At 46.5% G+C, this 19990-nt stretch overlaps 1 protein-coding gene across 1 annotated transcript; it reads right to left on the bottom strand.

Annotated features, from left to right (window-relative positions):
• Positions 1–932: 932 nt before the first annotated feature.
• LOC133354797 (E3 ubiquitin-protein ligase ZNRF2-like) lies at positions 933–14628 on the bottom strand. The gene is made up of 5 exons (XM_061571917.1): positions 13934–14628; positions 8366–8461; positions 7745–7850; positions 5771–5851; positions 933–3718 (listed from the first exon to the last, which is right to left on the bottom strand). The coding sequence occupies exons 1-4, from the start codon at positions 14346–14348 to the stop codon at positions 5794–5796; spliced, it is 675 nt and encodes a 224-aa protein (XP_061427901.1). The 5' UTR covers positions 14349–14628; the 3' UTR covers positions 933–3718; positions 5771–5793.
• Positions 14629–19990: the final 5362 nt, after the last annotated feature.

The following is a 19990-nucleotide window of genomic DNA, read 5'->3' as shown; positions in this document are numbered from 1 at the left end:
ACAACCCTTAGCTGTGTCGGGTTTAAAGACACATTTACGCGATCTAATCCAACTAAAACCCTGCATTAAAGAGCTTGTAAACACAAAAGACAGACCCTCCCAGCACCACGCCCGACCGCCTTTGTCTCCCCAGTGGCGATGTTTACACACCACACCAGTTACTCATGAGGCCGAGTCAACCTAGGGGAGGCCCAGGACCGGTTCAGATAATCGTCACCGACGTTTGCCGTGACTGGGAATCGAACTCGGGACACCGGGTTCGTAGAGCAGCGCGCTAACCGCTACACTACCGCTCCCCACACACACTCTCTGACACACACACACAAGTGTGCGATTCAAAAAGTCAGCACGCAAGCGGACCGGTGCACGGTCTTGTTACGCAACCAAAATGATTCATCCAGCGGTGTAATTGCGATTGCATGTGGCAGCGGTTCACTCTCTGAAGGAGCCCATTCAAACCGTTGTCATTTTTACGACATTTCAAACCAGACACGCCAAGTTGCCTCTTGCGCGAGCGATACACCCACTGTGCGACGGCTTTTATGGAAGAGGGGCGAACAACTGCACAATGCACACAAGCGTCACGTGCAAACTATGAATTCTCACAGACGAAGAGACACTTAGCTCACACGCCGTATGGAAATGGCCAGAGGATTGAAGGCACCTCTTGCCGAAAGATGCTTTTGTGCAATTCATTGAGATTTTTTTTCCAACGACAAAGCATAATTCACACAGGCACTGAACACATGGCTCTAACTGCAACTGCCCCTTGGTTCGCTTGAAATAAAAATTACATTTACCGCATCACGTTCGAGACTCAACCATTCAGCACCAAGACGAAAACATAATCAGAAAACACACAAAAGCAGAGTTGGAAGCTAACAATCCCACAGAGGCACAAAAGAAAAAAAAGACACTTGCCACCATGAATGTATAATGCATTTTTGCTATATTTATTGACATGTACAAAATGATGAGCCACCAAATTTCAAAGACACACAGACTGCCTTAACCAGGCATCGCACAGACTCGGCCAGACGTTCGACTATATACACTCACACTACAAATTTTCCATGAAACTCCACGGTTACATGCAATAGATCTTGTTTATATTTCGACAGCCTACGTTTGCGTTTAATTTGTTTAAATCTGGGTTTCTGGTCATGAAAATTAATGTGTCAATTGCATTTCCTACAAAACACAAGTTGAAAGTTTTAAAAAGACACACCTGCCCTACTGCCTTAAATTGTAACTACACTTTTTAAAATATATATGTGTGTGTATATTTGCAATATAAAAAAGGTACGTGATAATATTTTGGAAACGCCAGCTATTCAGGTGGAGGGGATTTAATGAAAATACGCCTGAACAACCACGCCACTTTCTCCGCCAACAATAACAACAACAAACTCATGTAACCTTTGTTTGCGTGAAAAGTTTTCTTACAAACTGCCTCGAGTCCACATACACAAACACCACTTTCCGTTTGTAGGGAGGGGGGGGGGAGGATTCTGTTAAAGACGCACAAGACCACAGGACTACCCGGTGCTAGGCGAGGACTCAATAGGCCGACACGTTTTTTTTTCTCTGTACAAAAATCACGCAGAAGGCCCCTGGCGTGAGGGCCAACGCATCCGTCCGTGTTTCCCCGATTACGTTTTTTTTTCCCACTTACGGCTTAAATAATACAATGGCTACACGTACATACAACGCGACCCCGCCGCCGCACACGCTCGGATAACGTCGCATTTGCGTCTCTGTAAACGTTAAATTATGGGGGGGAATTTTTTTTTGTTAAGAAGGTTAGTGGTAAAGTGTGCAAATCGATCCCTGGCACCAACGCCCCCCTCCCCCCTCTTCTCAGTGTTTTAGAAACAACTTCCAAAGTGACATCAAGTTTTTTTGTTTGTCTGTTTAGATTCAAATTATTTAATCGACGTATTTCATTGTACTGTGATGCAAAAGATTGATAAACTGTGCAAATGCCCACCATTCTACAGAGCACCTATTCCTAGCAGTATAGGGCATATGCTTCCTACTGCAGGTGGCTTTAATGTGTCAATTTGAAATGTTAAAACATAAAGGCCTCTTATTTTTCTTACAAAGCATTAACGGAGGTAGTTCTACGATCGCCAGACCTGTCGGACCATGCGTAAAGAGCAATGCTTACACGACTGCGACGCAGAATTCACCTACAAGCAACACTCCCGTCTCGTCTCCAAGCAAACACAAAAGTTTAGAAACCAAAAATGAAAATGTTACAGGCTGGAAAAAAAACGATAAACATTCTGTTCACGTGAAATAAAATTTGTTCCTGTGTGGCAGATATTTCAAGGAGGTCAAACGCGGCAAAAATTTCAAGCATCTAAATAGGAGTGTGTTATCAATTCGATTGCGTTTTAATTAAATAGAGAGAAAAGAAAGCCTCACTGGGAATTTTTACAGTGCGAATTAGCGCACGGAGCAACGCGACACTTTAAAAGGCACAGCCCCATGTCACTGAGTGCACTTTCCTTCTGTAATGTGGCAATTTTATTTCTGTAAATGCTCTCAAAAATAATGTGTTAGGAAATATATATATTTTTTTCCGGTTCATTATATATTGGATGGTGCAACGTATGTATTTATTCTTCACACATGGAAGGGTAAATGGAGATAAATCATCTCCCGAATTACAGTTTTGGCCTAATTCCTGCATGGTTGTTTCTTCTCCGGCGTGCAATGGACAAGGATATTTAAGCGAAGCCACATCATTGTTGAAGAAAATGTGAAACTAAAAGTTAAAAACACCACCAGCTTCAGGAAATGTTTAGAAAATATCCAAGGGATGGAAATGACGTTCGGGAAAAAAATGCATTCGCGACGACGTTGTTTGGTTCAACAGCTCTTTACCTTGATAGATCAAAGCACAAACTTGAAATCAATTTACTTATAGTTTATAATTGTTTTGCCTCAATCCCTTATATTCTGATTATGGTCAGGAAATCTTGACACAGACTATAAATTCAGCTTCTGTATCTACAACGGGCGTCATACTTTCAAAGACTGGAAACAGATTCCCGCTTCAAAAACAACATACTTTACATTTTAAAGTTCAAAAATTTGGCCACAAGGACACCTCGGACAGCTTTTACATTTTCTGCCATTTCGCTAAATATTTCGATAACGGACAATTGTCTCCACATGACACGACAGGAACGCGACCGGGGCTTGCTCGCTAGCACACACGCTGACGGGAGCACCCATCCTATATGTCGGTTGCTCATCACACTGCCTCTCGATAAAATCGGGCCCGTATCGGTATGAAAGCTCGATGGATAATAAATTACAGGGGGCAGTTCAGTATATGTCGCTGTCAGTGATGCACCAGCAACAGCCGTACGGGGCAAATAGAGCACACGTGTCATTTCCAACCGCAACACGGGACACATTGGGACTGGGGGCTGGGGGGGGGGTTTAAGGTAGTCGTGGTTTTGATTGGGGAGAAGTGGAGGGATTGGGAGGGGGGGGTTCTGCCACCCGCCTTCGTGCTCCCCGCCTCGACCCCGCCGTAGAGAGCGGGCGGGAGGGCGGAGGTAAAGTGCGCGGTTAAGGCTCAAGTCGTGATGGAGGGTGGGTGGGGGAGCAAAATACTCAGAAAAAAATCAAAAGCCTCTCGTTTGATTGCTCTCAGGTCGCTCTCCCCGCGGCACGTGGGCTGGTGGTGATCAGGCCGCCACTGCACAGCAAAGCAGAGGCATGAGGTCACCATCGGGGGAGGGGGGGGTCAAGACAATCACAGAGACAACTGCCCTCCTAGTATACACAAGCACATCTCGCTGTCCTATGGGGACCTCATTTGCCATGTGAGACTAGGCTCTAAGGAAAGCTGTCTCGGGTGTGGACCAATCAACTTCAAGGACAGTGCACATTATCAGAGTTATGTCTTTTATTTTTATTTATGACTGCAGGTATTGCGGTCTATGCAAACATGACTCCTTGTAAAAAGGTGTCAGTTTTGTTGCCAGATAGAAGGGTAAAGAACCAATTATCACATCTCGCTGCTTTTACAATAACGTGGATGAAGATTGGGGGTGAAACCAGTGAAGTGGGCGTATGTTGGCATTCCTCATTTTCTCGACGGACACGTGCTTTCAGTTTTAACCATGCTGCCACAGGCCCATGACGTTCAAGTTCAGAAGCACGCCCACATAACTTGCGTGTTTTAAATTATTTCAAGTGGAGGACAAAAAAGTTAAATAAAACTAAACGTAGGCATGGCTACTTTACACAACACAAAGTGTTAGTTTTGGCTCTGTTGCTACGTCTTTCACATGGTAATTATTAGAATTTTACCAGTACTTTTCTTTGGCACTCTCTTGACACATGGAAAAAAAAATTCACATGCCATCTTCCTGCAGTGTTTGTAAATAATTTAAATAGCCAACACAGTTTTGCTCTATTTATCGAGACTGTCAGTGCAGGTTTAAAGTGAGAGAGTATTGTGGCTAATAAACACTCATTGCAACGCACACCACTGACTCCAAGGGATAACAATCACAGAATATCCAACAGCGTTATGCATTCTGCACACATTCGCCGAGCAGATTTAACCCCATTTATCAACAAAAACGTACGGGTTAAAAAAACCAGCTGAGAAACGTAACACGAAAGCATCGCCCACCATAGAAAACAAGCACCATGAGAATTAAAATGTATTCACCTGACATTCAACTATAAGCACCAACGTGCATTAAGAGCTGCACAGCTGTAAACATCCAACTTATTAGGGGCCTTAGCATGACTTGCAACGACTTTACTTGAACATAAGGTGACATACGAGTTATTTGAGATGGACACACAACACACCTCTCCCCCCCCCGCCCACACTCCTCAAAATGACCGGTCAGAATATGCCAATTCGGTAAGTTACCCGAGAAGCCTGGGTTACAACATCCCCCATGATCGAAAAGATCATGCCAATATGGCAATCATGCCAAGGCTGCCTTGCTCGATGTACTAAATTTACCAAGACTCAATTGCACATGTGCAATGGGACTTCCATCAGTCTAATAAGAAGACAAAAAACTAGAACACAGGCCCAATGATGGCATGAGACACAAATATAATTTGCCGTGAATTCGTCAAAACTAAAAATCAACAGCCATTTGTCAATTCACTGCTGACTAAAGCCCCCGTGCGCCACAGGTCGCAACCGGGTACCCGATACCTGTACCCTACCCGGCCGGGTACGGGTACCCGTTTGCGACCCTGGTGCGGCCGGGTACGGGTAGGCCGTGAGTCACCGGTGAGTAGCCGTTTGTCACTCATTTCGGGTAGGGTACGGGTAGCGTACGGGTACCCATACCCGGCTGGTACGGGTAAGGAATCAAAACCCGTTTGCGACCTCTGCCGTGCGCCACCCTCCCACCAAACCAACACTGTCTGTCATTGAAGTTGTTCAAGCATAACTCGGTGCAGGTTTGGTGAACCTGGGTTTCTCCAGGACTGGCTGGAATATGACTTTGCCACCTATGCTAGCTGCAGGTGGGAATCGAACTTGTAGCGTCTCCGGGATTCGTAGCGCAGTATTTGACAATACACTGCACCACCTGTCGAGCCCGTCAATTCATTTTGAGGCCACGTTTTCACTCAATTCGTTTCCAAGGGGCCCCCCTCCCCTGCAACCTGGAACTTTACCTGGGGCTCAAAGGTGCCTGTTCAAACGGGCCCAGTCATTATCAATAAAAAACGCCGGTTCACTTAAAAAAAAAGCAGCCGCATGTTTTACCTTTCTGGGCGGGTCTAGTCATGTTAGTCAGGCGGGTGCTCAGGACAGGAGCGGTTCACTTTAAACCACGAGTCAATACATCTGCAAGGAACACAGGTGAAGGTCCAAGGTCAGTCACAAGTTGATACACAGCACCGATAGTATTGAGTCACAAGAAAAGCCATGTGTGTAGCGCTCAGTGTAGCTGTTTCTACATGCCTGCAACAAATTTAGGTAAGAGGTATGCAGGCTTTTTGTCAACAAACCAACTGCTGGACAGGGGGGGGGGGGCTCCCCACACAGTGCAAGCCACGGGAAGTTGTTTGACCGTACTTCACCACGCTGGTCTGCGAGCTTCGGTGAATGCGGCGAACGTAGATGAGCGAGCAAAGTAGAGTACAACAATAGATTTTGCTGCACTTCCTTCTGCTGCCCACCACGTAGCCCAAGGGAGGGAGCCTAAAACACCTGTATTATGCACAGGTGTTTTAGGCTACTAGCAAAAAAGTCCTATTTGTAAATGCTCATCCCCAAGCTAAAAATGCTCTGATAGTGGCAGTCTTTGTACTGTTTGTCTTTTTGCGTTCTCTGGTCTCACACTGGTAGTGAGACTAGGCCCTAAAGAAGGCTGCCGTCTCTGCTGCAGGCGAATCGGTTTCAAACACAATGCATATCTTATCAGAGCATGTTTGTTTGCATGTTCACCACAAGTACGTGTGGTTAATGCAGACTTGCATCCTTGCCAAAGGTTTATATTTGGTGTTTGAACATCTTAAAACCTATATTCTTGGTTCTTTCGGTAAAGTCACGTAGAAGGGAAATAATAAAGTGGCCACTTTTTTCAAAATTTTCTTGCTGTGGATTTCACACCTGATGATGATTTCTTGTGTTGCAGTCGAAACGTCGTGAGAATTTTTATTGTTTTATATGTTTATTATTTTATTATTTCCCTTCTACGTGACTTTACCGAAAGAACCAAGAACATGAATCCCTGCAGTCACGAAAGCTTTAAATCAAAATCTTAACACCTGTTTTAATGCCATGAAGGGTAAAACCTATTCTTGTTTTTTCATACCTAAGTTATGCGTCGTGATCGCCCATCCAATCACTATCTGGGTTGAACTCTTCTTAAGACTCCTGAGATCTGATGGGATGAGCTGCATTCCTGGTCTACTTGTGTATTTACAAATGTAATTAGCATTTTAAATAGATTGCCAACGCTCATTAGAACAATACCCACGAGAGTGTGGCATGGGTGAATCCTGTGCTCCAAAAATACTAGTCCTTTGCGCAGAATATTTTTGTTCAGAAACATGCAAGCATCTTATCACATATGCCTGAACATATACATACAATTTAAATGAACCAGCAACTTCAAAAGGCAACTTGGCAAATATTTATGAAAGATTAATGTGCTTCCAAGGGTGTCTATCACATCCAAGCTGGAGGTGGTGTCACTTTTTAGGTTGGTGTGGATACATTTCACTTTACATGTCTACCACGCTCTCCTGCGCCATGTGACACGTGAAACATAATTCCTCAAGACACTCGTGTAAATAAGTAAGCGGGATAATATGCTGAAGTCAGAGTTTGCAAGGAGACAAAAGTTAAGCTGGTTTAATGTTTTCCTTTTTTTTTAGTTTGCAGTTGACAAATTAGCAAATCATAACCATGAACGTGTCAAGGACGACAGCAACGCGGTGGCAACACAGAACGTCACAGCTGTTTGCTACTTTATGGTGAAACGGCCACCTCCAGTAGCGTTTTGGCCAAAAAACGCAAACGTCAGTTTCCTTTTAAGCACTGCACTACAAATAAAAAAAATTGTTTTTTTCCATTGTACCTTCAAAATAAATTAACAGACCGCTATTGGGGCACCACAAGAGCCAATTCACGTTATTTTGTCATGACAACAGCAATTGCGCATGATTAGCGGCGCGAACGAGTGTCGAGTGTGCCGTGACACGGAAAACGCACCACAGCGCCGTTACTCACCCCTTATGATAAATACAGAGGCAGGGCAGCCGCGCAATTGTGTCTCCTTGATCCATCTCATCCAGGCAGATGGCACATTCGCCAGCATCTTTCGTCAGTACGTCCTCTACGCCACCCAGACACAGGTAACCCCCACCCCCATAAACACCAGATGTCGTTCTCACACACAATCGAGAAAATTGGGTATTGTGACAAATGCGTCGAATCAAATCTTAAGGCTCGTGATGCGTGCAGGAAATTGCACGAAAAGAGAATTTTGGTTTTGTGAAAATAAGCCTGGAGATTACAATGGGTTGGAGAATAAGTCTGTAACAGACAATTTTGAGAGTTAAGAAAAGTAAGTAGGGGGCTTGGACAGAACATGTCGCTAAAAGGTACGATGACCTGTGGGCGAGAATAACTCCATGCGTGGCAGCCAAAGGAACGTAACGCATCCGAGAGGACGCCCAACAAGTGGACAAGAGTTACGATTTAATCTCTTGTGCAGGTGGCTAGTAGGATTAGTGACATCACAGGATCGCGACGGATGGCGATTGCTCAGGGAAACCTTCGTCCGGCAGTGGTGATGACAAAAAAAGTACCGGAGTACAAACCAATCGCAGGCGGTGGAGGAGGCCTCACCGTTGTAGGAGACGCGAGGCTTGGTGAGACACATTACCAGGTGAACCTCCACCTCATCGGACGGCACGAACTTGGAGCAGATAGGGCACTTGAGCCCTGCGTGGGTTCAGGGATGGGGGTGAGGGACGCATGCAGGCGAGACGGGCCGAGTCAAATCAGGGTGTCGGAGAGCAAGGTAGGTGGTGGGGGTGGGAGAGTGTGAAGATAGGCACAAACTAATGCAAACAGTTTAAATGTAATTCTACGAATGACACTTAACACTGTAACTGCAATTAGTATAAGCCAAAGAGGTTATCACGCTGCGCTATGAAGCCGACGGCACGAATGATTCCTGGCCATGGCTGTGAGGGCAGTTCCACAATTTCGGAAGAATGTTTCAGATACTTTAAAGAAAATTAGTACTGTACAATGATCAATTGTTTATTTTTTGCTGGGGCCAAGCTATCACTCAATTAGGACTATTATTCAGATACAAATAAGTTGTCCACCTTTTTAATAAAAGGAGAAATGCTCTTAAAATACCGAGGTGTGAGATGTACTTCGACAAAATAACTTTTTCATGCCTGTTGCCATGATGTTTATGCGTGGCAAACCAATGACTTATTCCATAAACAGGCCACATTTGCTAAAACTAGAGATAAATTACCGTCAAAAATACACCATATTATGAGGATGATTTTTAAAAATTCTAATTAGTGAGGTTGTCTAATCAGTGGAAAGTGATATCTGAACCAATCTTAAATCCTCCTCTTTCACCAACAGCAGTAACTAGCATTGTGAATGCGGTTAACAAACTATCTCAAAAAGTGTGCTGAGGAAGGCAGTGGGACTGAGATAAAGGGCTATACATTTATTTGTATTATACTTAATTTCAATTTGCCAAACAGTTACTTATTCAGTCAAGAGCCATTCTAGACACCCCACAATACAAACCAAATAAACACGACCACCATGTTTAAATAGTTAACCATTTACTGTACTTTCTAATCACATTAGCCCCTTTGAGTAGTCAAACAGACCCTGAAAGCAAAGTTTGCATGACTAACTTTTCACTAAAAGACATAAAACAGTGAGCTAAAGCTTCCCATCAGTATTTTCTCTGCGGCTGGAATGGATTTTTAATACATTGTGTCAACTTCAATTTAAGCTCAGTGTTTGCACAAAGCTGGTTCCACTTTGTCAGGTAATCCACTTTGTTAAACCCGTTACAGTAAAAGCAATGGCAGCAAAACATAGCCTGACGGTACTCGAGGGGAAATATGAAAGGGAGAAGAATGGCCTCCACACGGAAGGAGCTCCTTAGATCCCCGCTAGTATTTTCCCTACTCTTCCATATTGTTGAGACACCTTGGAACAGGTGGGAATTATCCACTTTGCTCCACCACACACGAACCAGCCGATCAACCTAATGTGGTGTGTGCCATATAAAACGATGGATGGACAGAGAACAGGGGGAGGGGGCATTAAAAAAATACCCCCGTGGTTTTAACTGCTGCGTTTGGGGGAAAAAACAGCGACCGGTGAGTTGCAAGTGTGGTAACCGTTACACCACACAAGCCATAAGGAAATATTAATTCTATAAGGAAGTATAAACCCCTCCTGCCTGGAATGGCGAGCACGAGTGGTGAAACAAGGGAATGCCTTCAATGTCTGCTGACTTGGGATGCCAAAGCACAAATGAGTACTGCTGCTCTGAGCAATGTGCCCTTCCGTAGGTTTGAACAAAGTACGCTACGAAATAAAAAAAAACATAAATTGTAGCACTTTCTCAATTCCCCTTATTGGTGAGAGCCACCCCAGGCCTCGCCTGTTGAGGTCACTGTTTGGACACAGTAATGTAGTTGCTGATTTCAATCAAGATACTCTTATATTGCACTGTCCCCACTTGAAACAAGTCCTAGTTAAGACAAACACTGAGAATGTATAACTAAAAGCAGGACACAATTCTACCTTTTTCAGGTAAAAAAGTAAACTCCTCTATCAAGGAAGCCTATATCACCAAATCACTCGGAATGTGCCCAATCTTAAGATCTCAGAAACTATGTAAAAGGGTTGAGCCTGGACAATGTGGGTGACCACAGTGCACACAACAGGTATTATAGGCGGCTGCAATGCTACCTTGTGAGCCGCAGCGTACAGACAAATACATTGTTGTGCTGTATGTCTATGCTCCCCTCTCTTGGCCCACCAACATTGACGAGCGTAACGCAACGGTCAATGAAACAACTCAAAAGCCCCACGGCGCACACAGAAGGCCCTCATTCAGCGGCATCTACTCTCTCTCTCTCTGGAGCTCCTTGTCCCTCGAGGTCAAGACTCCAAAGAGACACTTACAAAATATTAAAATCTCAAAAGTCTTTCTCGCTTCTTCTCTACTTGGTTGCTGATAAACTATGTTCCGCCTTTTCATGTATAGCACCCGGAGAAGGACTGTTTAAGTGCGATTTCGTTCGTTTTCCCAGGCCGCTTGTCTTGGTGAGGGTCGCGGTGGCGGCGTGTTGAGTAGTGGCGGTCCAGACCTCTCTTTTCCTGGCGACAGACTCTAGCTCTTCCTGGGGAATTCACAGGGGTTCCCAGGCCAAGCCAAGCGACAGACTCCCACCAGCGTGTCCTGGGCGCTTTATACATTTAAATCATTATTATTACATTTTATCCAGAAAGGCCTTCACCAATTCTTGAGACTTTTTTTAACAAGAGGGTGGTGTGGTTGGTGCTGCTGATGCACTGGGGGGGATATTTCATGGCCAATTCCCCCCCTGATTGTATTTAACCCCATCAGTTTGTGTCGCCTCAGTAAAAAGATAAATCCTTGGGCCCTGGTCACGTGGGGTTGCTAATGAGCTCATGAGGCAGGCCCCGAGGATGAGCCTCCCCAATCCATCCCTCTGTATTAAGCGGCTTCCACGTGAGTTTAAACAAACAGCCAATTCAAGAGGCCAGAAACAAAGACATACTCGCAACATTCGTCAATAACACAGCCCTCCCTCTAGTTTGCCTGTTGCTTTTCCAAATGGCCCCGCGAAATAAGACCAATGCTATGTAAGGAAAATATATAGTTGATATATACAGGGTGCTTATCAAATTTTTTTTAATACTTATATGAGACTATCGTTTTTTTATGGAAAAAGAACGGATAATACACCGTAACATAACGAATGTATGTTAATAGCTTGAACAAAAAAAAATCCGAGTCTCCACTTGTTCACCATCGTTGTCAACGCTTGCCTGGAATCTTCTCCAGGTGGTCCCCCAGAGCCCGGAGGGTACACGTCTCTTGTGGTATTGTTGCAAATTCTCACAAGTGTTAACAAAATGTTCAAGCATCCATCCCCTCTTCACAGGCGACAAAGAAAATATCCAGATTTTATATTGCTACTTAACGTCCCAAGGATCTAAGCACCCAAATCAGAATAAGCAGCAGGCAGTACCGGAAGTGCGTTGGTTTCGCAGGCAAGCTACTGTACAGACGACGATCTATAAGTATACATCTGTGGAAGTATTCAATAGTAATTACATAAAAAAAAACTCTCGCCACTACGATGGGCCATTGCCCGAAACGTCGCCTATGCTATCTCTCTTCCGTTAATGTTTTCTGACGCGTGTGTTGTTTTGTCATCTGCTCACCGCCGTGCCAACCCAGCACCAGCATATTTTTTCCCCGTTTAATTTTAACCGCACAGCAGTTACCCAATGCCACTTAAAATCCTTACACGTTGCCCTTGTCGTCTGCTAAAGCTGTCCGTACGTTGGTTCAACTCCGAGCCATGTACAACTATTTACATCATCACCAGTGCTCGTGGGGGGGGGGGGGGGGTAATCAGCGAGTGTCATCGTCCTGTGGCGTAGTGGACTTAGATTAAGTAAGGTCAACCATGCCATGCCCACCGCTCACTTGACCATTTGGTGGAAAGCGACCTAATTCATGAAACAAAGAGACACGTGGTGCTGACGAACACAGAACCGGAGCGGGATTCCCCACCGCTAACGCCAAAAGTCGACGGATTTTAACAACCAAACGACACGCATCCCCGGCTGTTTATGACGGCGCACCGAGATCGTCGTGGAAATTCCACGTTCCCGTGGCGGGGATGTGAGGACACACGGCGTTACCGAAACCCACCGCGTTACAGTTAATTATCGCGAGCAGAGACAAAGAAAAACACGTGATGGGTGTGTGGGGGGTGGTTAGAGATAGGGCATGGGAAAGGAGGGGAGCAGAGAGGTTGAGAGTGCGCAAGAAGGTAGGGAAAGAGGCAGAAACATATTGAAACGAGAGTGGGGACAGGTGAGAGATGGGAGAGAGAAAAAAAGAATGAGATGGAAGCGAATACAGGCGAGGCGAGCGAGAGGAAATACAATTGAGCAGGTGAGCTGGGAGACAAAGGAGAACGAACAAGAGGTTTGAGGGATGATGGATACAGTGGATACAGGTTAGAGGAAAGACGAAGACAGAAATGATTGAGAGGAAAGACGGACTGAAGATGTTAAGAGGCGGAATGGAAGGTGTGGGTAAGAGATACACGTGGGGAGAGAATTCGGCGAGAGACGAAAGAGACACAGCCAGAGGTTGCGAAGAGACACGGGGGGAAGGGGACATTCACGTGGCGATGGGGTGAAGACGACCACGATGTGTGAGGCGAAGACAAAGGCGGCAGGCTCTAGCTACTGGGGTGTGTGTGTAGTGTGTGTGCGTGTGGTGTGCGGTGTGTGGTGTGTGTGTGGTGTGTGTGGTGGGTGTGTGTGATGTATGTGTGTAGTGTGTGTGTAGTGCGCGGTGTGTGTGGTGTGTGAGTGTGTGTGGTATGTGTATGTGGTGTGTGTGGGATGTGTGTGGTGTGTAGTATGGTGTGTGTGTGGTGTGTGCAGTGTGTGTGTGTGGTGTGTATGTATGTGGTTCGGTGTGTGTGTGGTGTGTGTGGTGTGTGCGGTGTGTGTGTGCGGTGTGTGTGTGGTTGTGTGTGTGGTTGTGTGTGTGTGTGTGGTGTGTGTGGTGTGTGCGGTGTGTGTGTGGTGTGTGTGTGGTTGTGTGTGTGTGCGTGTGGTGTGCGGTGTGTGTGGTGTAAGGTGTGTGTGGTGTGTGTAGTGTAAGGTGTGTGTGGTGTGTGTGATGTGTGTGGTGTGCGGTGTGTGTGGTGTGTGTAGTGTAAGGTGTGTGTGGTGGTGTGTGTGTGATGTGTGTGGTGTAAGGTGTGTGTGGTGTAAGGTGTGTGTGGTGTGTGTAGTGTAAGGTGTGTGTGGTGTGTGTGATGTGTGTGGTGTGCGGTGTGTGTGGTGTGTGTAGTGTAAGGTGTGTGTGGTGGTGTGTGTGTGATGTGTGTGGTGTAAGGTGTGTGTGGTGTAAGGTGTGTGTGGTGTGTGTAGTGTAAGGTGTGTGTGTGGTGTGTATGTGGTGTGTGTGTTGTGTGTGTGGTGTAAGGTGTGTGTAGTGTAAGGTGTGTGTGTGAGGTGTGTGTAGTGTAAGGTGTGTGTGTGTGGTGTGTGTGGTGTAAGGTGTGTGTGGTGTGATGTGTGTGTGGTGTGTTTAGTGTGCGGTGTGCGGTGCGGTGTGTGCGTCCCGCGTGTAATCACCGCCGAAGAGGTGCGGGGCGAAGCGCACGGGCAGGGAGCGCGGTATCCCCGCCAGGCCCAGGATGCCTCCCGCCGCTGACGCCGCCGCCGCCGCCGCCGCCGCTGACGCCGGCGCGTCGCCCTCGTCGGGGCTGCTCCCCTCCGAGTCGCCCGAGCCGCGAGACGAGGCCGGCGAACGTCTCCCGGGGACTCCCCCCAGGGCCCGCTCCCTCTCCCGCTCCCGCTCCCTCAGCCCCGCGGACCCGCGACTCGAGGCGGCGGCGGCGACGACGCCAGCTCGGTACGAGGCGGAGGCCGCGGCCGCTGCCGCTGCCGCCGCCGTCGTGGGGGTCGCGGGCCCCGAACCTCGGGCTCCAGGGCCCTCAGCGCCGGCGAACGGACCCGCCTCGGCGTCCGAGCTCTGGTTGGCCCCCATTGCTCCCCGTGTGTGTGTCTGTGTAGAAACTCGCGGTGCCTGTGGTTGTCTTCTCGCTCTCTCCGGCTCGGTGTCGCTGTCTCGTCCCCCACCGCGGTGGGACCCACACCTCCCCACCTCCTCACCAAAGGGCCTCCGTGCACCACCACAACCACCACGACCACCACCACGACCACCACCACCACGAGCTCAGAGTCAAACGCGGCCCTCCAGCGCCGCCGCCGCCGCCATGTCGCGCCGTGCGCGCAGCGACGCGACCCGTGCGACGTCACCGCAGCAACAGCCGTACACGGAATGACGTCACGCGGGCCTCGGCGCGTGTGTTTGTTTGGGGACTCTGTGCGCGGTGACGTCATCGGCGCGTGTGTTTGTTTGGGAGTCTGTGCGCGGTGACGTCATAGGCGCGTGCGTTTGCTTGGGATTCTGTGCGCGGTGACGTCATAGGCGCGTGCGTTTGCTTGGGACTCTGTGCGCGGTGACGTCATCGGCGCGTGTGTTTGTTTGGGAGTCTGTGCGCGGTGACGTCATAGGCGCGTGCGTTTGCTTGGGACTCTGTGCGCGGTGACGTCATCGGCGCGTGCGTTTGCTTGGGATTCTGTGCGCGGTGACGTAATCGGCGCGTGTGTTTGCTTGGGATTCTGTGCGCGGTGACGTCATCGGCGCGTGCGTTTGCTTGAGATTCTGTGCGCGGTGACGTCATCGGCGTGTGTTTGGGATTCTGTGCGCGGTGACGTCATCGGCGCGTGTGTATGTCTTGATAGAGTAAATTTAGCTGTGACGGTCCCACCTGATGACGGTGACTTGTGTTGCCTCCGAAACGTCGAGATTTATTATTTATTTACATTATTATTATTTTTTTACCTACGTAACTTTACCGAAAAAACCTAAGAGTATGAATCCTTACAGCCACGAATGCTTCAAATCTAGAATTGTTTGGGAATCTGTGCGCGGTGACGTCATCGGCGCGTGTGTTTGGGATTCTGTGCGCGGTGACGTCATCGGCGCGTGTGTTTGTCTTGATACAGTAAATTTAGCTGTGACGGTCCCACCTGATGACGGAGACTTGTGTTGAATCCGAAACGCCGTGATTTATTATTTATTTCTATTATCATTTCTATTATTTTTATTATTTATTTTTATTTTTACCTACGTGACTTTACCGGAAAAACCTAAGAGTATGAATCCTTACAGTCACGAAAGCTTCAAATCTAGAATTGTTTGGGATTCTGTGCGCGGTGACGTCATCGGCGCGTGTGTTTGTTTGTGGATTCTGTGCGCGGTGACGTCATCGGCGCGTGTGTTTGTTTGGGATTCTGTGCGCGGTGACGTCATCGGCGCGTGTGTTTGTTTGTGGATTCTGTGCGCGGTGACGTCATCGGCGCGTGTGTTTGCTTGGGATTCTGTGGCGCGGTGACGTCATCGGCGCGTGTGTTTGCTTGGGATTCTGTGGCGCGGTGACGTCATCGGCGCGTGTGTTTGCTTGGGATTCTGTGGCGCGGGGACGTCATCGGCGTGTGTGTTTGCTTGGGATTCTGTGGCGCGGTGACGTCATCGGCGTGTGTGTTTGCTTGGGATTCTGTGGCGCGGCAACGTCATCGGCGCGTGTGTTTGCTTGGGATTCTGTGGCGCGGTGACGTCATCGGCGCGTGTGTTTGCTTGGGATTCTGTGGCGCGGTGACGTCATCGGCGCGTGTGTTTGCTTGGGATTCTGTGGCGCGGTGACGTCATCGGCGTGTGTGTTTGGGATTCTGTGCGCGGTGACGTCATCGGCGCGTGTTGAGGGGTGGGGGTGGTTAAATTTCGATTTAAAGCTTTCGTGACTGCAGGGATTCATCTTCTTGTTTCTTTCGGTAAAGTCACGTAGAAGGGAAGTAATAAAATAATAAAAATAAAACATAATAAAACAATTCTCACGACGTTTCGGCTACAACGCAAGCAGCCGTCTTCAGGTGAAGAATGAGACACTACCAAACTAGGAGCTTATATATAAGCTGCATTGGGGGTTGAAGAGCGCCTTAACAAAAAGAATGTGCATGTGAAGAGGAATTTAGCATATTCATGGAAAATGCGTAGGCGTTGGGCGGGGGGGTGTCAAAGTCATATTATGCCCATGCATTATGCAGGATCAGCAGCAACCAAGGGGGGTGCAGGGATTAGCAGTAACAAAGGAAAGGAATGTTAATGATATGTAGCTGCAGTTACTCAACAACCACGTAGAAAACTAAAGTATAAACTACATAAAAAACTAAAGTATAAACTGCATCGCACCATCAGTATACTTACTATACTCTATAATAAGCTGAGTTACTAACAGCAAGTAATACATTACAATTCTACCTCGTAAAAATTCTATAATATGCTTCCATCTAAACCTTATTCTCTTATATCACACGAGCATATACCGTACTATATACTGCCATAGATAAACCCAACATTAAATTATATACTGTATTGCTGTAAAACCAACCTATATCTTATACATTTAATATAACACTATGTATTATTCTACACACCCTAATGTGTATCGAAATGGTTTATTACGTCCTTCCAATGATTGCTGAGCCAGAATCCATCTTCTCGGTTAAAATTGTCTCTGTGTTTGTATATGTGGATCGCCTCATGAACGAATCTCTCATGATAGCCAGATGGCTTGCAGAGAACCTCTGTCTTGGAGAAGTCGATATCATGTGAGCCCACTGAGTTGTAACAGTGATCTGCCACGGCTGAGGTGTTTGTCCTACCGTGTTTCAGGTCAGCTTTATGTTCACGGATGCGGTCCGAGACATGTCGTTTGGTTTCCCCAATGTAACTGCTACCACAGAGGCAACTTAGTTTGTAGACGCCAGGGTACTGTATGTCTGGAACCACATCTTTTACAGACGGTACCAGATCACGGATTTTATGTACTGTGTTGAATCGGACCTGGATCTTGTGTTTAATCAGGATTTTGGAGATCTTTTTTGTGACTCCAGCAATGTAGGGTAAGGTGATGGTCTTGAAAGGCTCCTCAACAGGATCCTTCTTGATGGTTGGAGTGATGGCTTTGCGGATTGTATAGTCGGAGTAACCATTTGCCTTAAGAGCTTGGCGTACGTGTTTGAGTTCACTGGAAATGTGTTCATGGTCGGAGATGCATTGGGCTCTATGATATAGAGTCTTGATGAGGGAATTCTTCTGGGATGGATGGTGGTGGGAATCCGGTTTTAGATAAGCATCCGTGTGGGTGGCTTTCCTGTAGACAGAGTGGCTCATTGAACCATCAGGTCTCCTTTTGATTAGGACATCCAAAAAGGGTAGCTTGCCATCATTTTCGACTTCCATGGTGAATCTGATGGCTGGGTGTATGGAATTGATGTGGTCGAGAAATTGGTCTAGAGCAGGCCGGCCATGTGGCCAGATGACAAAAGTGTCGTCTACGTACCTCTTCCATAAGGTCGGGCGTAGAGTGGCAGTCTGGATAGCGTCCGTCTCAAATTTCTCCATGAAGATGTTGGCTACAACCGGGGCTCCCCCCTATCTCCGGTTGTAGCCAACATCTTCATGGAGAAATTTGAGACGGACGCTATCCAGACTGCCACTCTACGCCCGACCTTATGGAAGAGGTACGTAGACGACACTTTTGTCATCTGGCCACATGGCCGGCCTGCTCTAGACCAATTTCTCGACCACATCAATTCCATACACCCAGCCATCAGATTCACCATGGAAGTCGAAAATGATGGCAAGCTACCCTTTTTGGATGTCCTAATCAAAAGGAGACCTGATGGTTCAATGAGCCACTCTGTCTACAGGAAAGCCACCCACACGGATGCTTATCTAAAACCGGATTCCCACCACCATCCATCCCAGAAGAATTCCCTCATCAAGACTCTATATCATAGAGCCCAATGCATCTCCGACCATGAACACATTTCCAGTGAACTCAAACACGTACGCCAAGCTCTTAAGGCAAATGGTTACTCCGACTATACAATCCGCAAAGCCATCACTCCAACCATCAAGAAGGATCCTGTTGAGGAGCCTTTCAAGACCATCACCTTACCCTACATTGCTGGAGTCACAAAAAAGATCTCCAAAATCCTGATTAAACACAAGATCCAGGTCCGATTCAACACAGTACATAAAATCCGTGATCTGGTACCGTCTGTAAAAGATGTGGTTCCAGACATACAGTACCCTGGCGTCTACAAACTAAGTTGCCTCTGTGGTAGCAGTTACATTGGGGAAACCAAACGACATGTCTCGGACCGCATCCGTGAACATAAAGCTGACCTGAAACACGGTAGGACAAACACCTCAGCCGTGGCAGATCACTGTTACAACTCAGTGGGCTCACATGATATCGACTTCTCCAAGACAGAGGTTCTCTGCAAGCCATCTGGCTATCATGAGAGATTCGTTCATGAGGCGATCCACATATACAAACACAGAGACAATTTTAACCGAGAAGATGGATTCTGGCTCAGCAATCATTGGAAGGACGTAATAAACCATTTCGATACACATTAGGGTGTGTAGAATAATACATAGTGTTATATTAAATGTATAAGATATAGGTTGGTTTTACAGCAATACAGTATATAATTTAATGTTGGGTTTATCTATGGCAGTATATAGTACGGTATATGCTCGTGTGATATAAGAGAATAAGGTTTAGATGGAAGCATATTATAGAATTTTTACGAGGTAGAATTGTAATGTATTACTTGCTGTTAGTAACTCAGCTTATTATAGAGTATAGTAAGTATACTGATGGTGCGATGCAGTTTATACTTTAGTTTTTTATGTAGTTTATACTTTAGTTTTCTACGTGGTTGTTGAGTAACTGCAGCTACATATCATTAACATTCCTTTCCTTTGTTACTGCTAATCCCTGCACCCCCCTTGGTTGCTGCTGATCCTGCATAATGCATGGGCATAATATGACTTTGACACCCCCCCGCCCAACGCCTACGCATTTTCCATGAATATGCTAAATTCCTCTTCACATGCACATTCTTTTTGTTAAGGCGCTCTTCAACCCCCAATGCAGCTTATATATAAGCTCCTAGTTTGGTAGTGTCTCATTCTTCACCTGAAGACGGCTGCTTGCGTTGTAGCCGAAACGTCGTGAGAATTGTTTTATTATGTTTTATTTTTATTATTTTATTACTTCCCTTCTACGTGACTTTACCGAAAGAAACAAGAAGAAGGGTGGGGGTGGGTTATCTCCCGGTGATGTGACGTCACCGCGCTGTATCGTGATGTTCATTCCGATGTTTTTTATACTTACGTATATAAATAGCAGCTAGATAATCCTAGATTTGAAGCTTTCGTGACTGCATGGATTCATACTCTTAGGTTTTTTCGGTAAAGTCAACGTAGGTAAAATAATAATAAAATAATAAATCACTATTTATTCTATATTATTTATTTATTTTTTTACCTCCGTGACTTTACCGAAAAAAACCTAAGCTCTCTATAATCATACCTGTCCAACGCCCTACCTTATTGCAGACCAATTCACACCTTACTGGTCACCCCGTGCTATTATAAATCTCAACGTTCATCAGACAAAGTCCCATCACAAGAGGGAGAAACACAAATATGAAACTAAATGTGCCCGTATTAAAACGGCTGTACGACGTATGGACCTGAAACAC

The sequence above is a fragment of the Lethenteron reissneri genome, chromosome 49 (assembly GCF_015708825.2).
Source record: "Lethenteron reissneri isolate LAM-NWPU_2019-01 chromosome 49, ASM1570882v1, whole genome shotgun sequence".
Classification (NCBI taxonomy): Eukaryota; Metazoa; Chordata; class Hyperoartia; order Petromyzontiformes; family Petromyzontidae; genus Lethenteron; species Lethenteron reissneri.
The sequence above is the reverse complement of the archived record's forward strand: the minus strand, read 5'-3'. Positions and strand labels throughout refer to the sequence as shown.

Excerpts from the sequence above, each read along its gene's own strand:
- LOC133354797 (XM_061571917.1), bottom strand. The coding sequence starts at position 14,348 with ATGGGGGCCAACCAGAGCTCGGACGCCGAGGCGGGTCCGTTCGCCGGC. Across the intron at positions 8,462-13,933 it reads CGCCCCGCACCTCTTCGGCG|GGCTCAAGTGCCCTATCTGC; the intron begins GTGATTACACGC and ends GAACCCACGCAG. Across the intron at positions 5,852-7,744 it reads CTCTGTATTTATCATAAGGG|ATGTATTGACTCGTGGTTTA; the intron begins GTGAGTAACGGC and ends TGTTCCTTGCAG.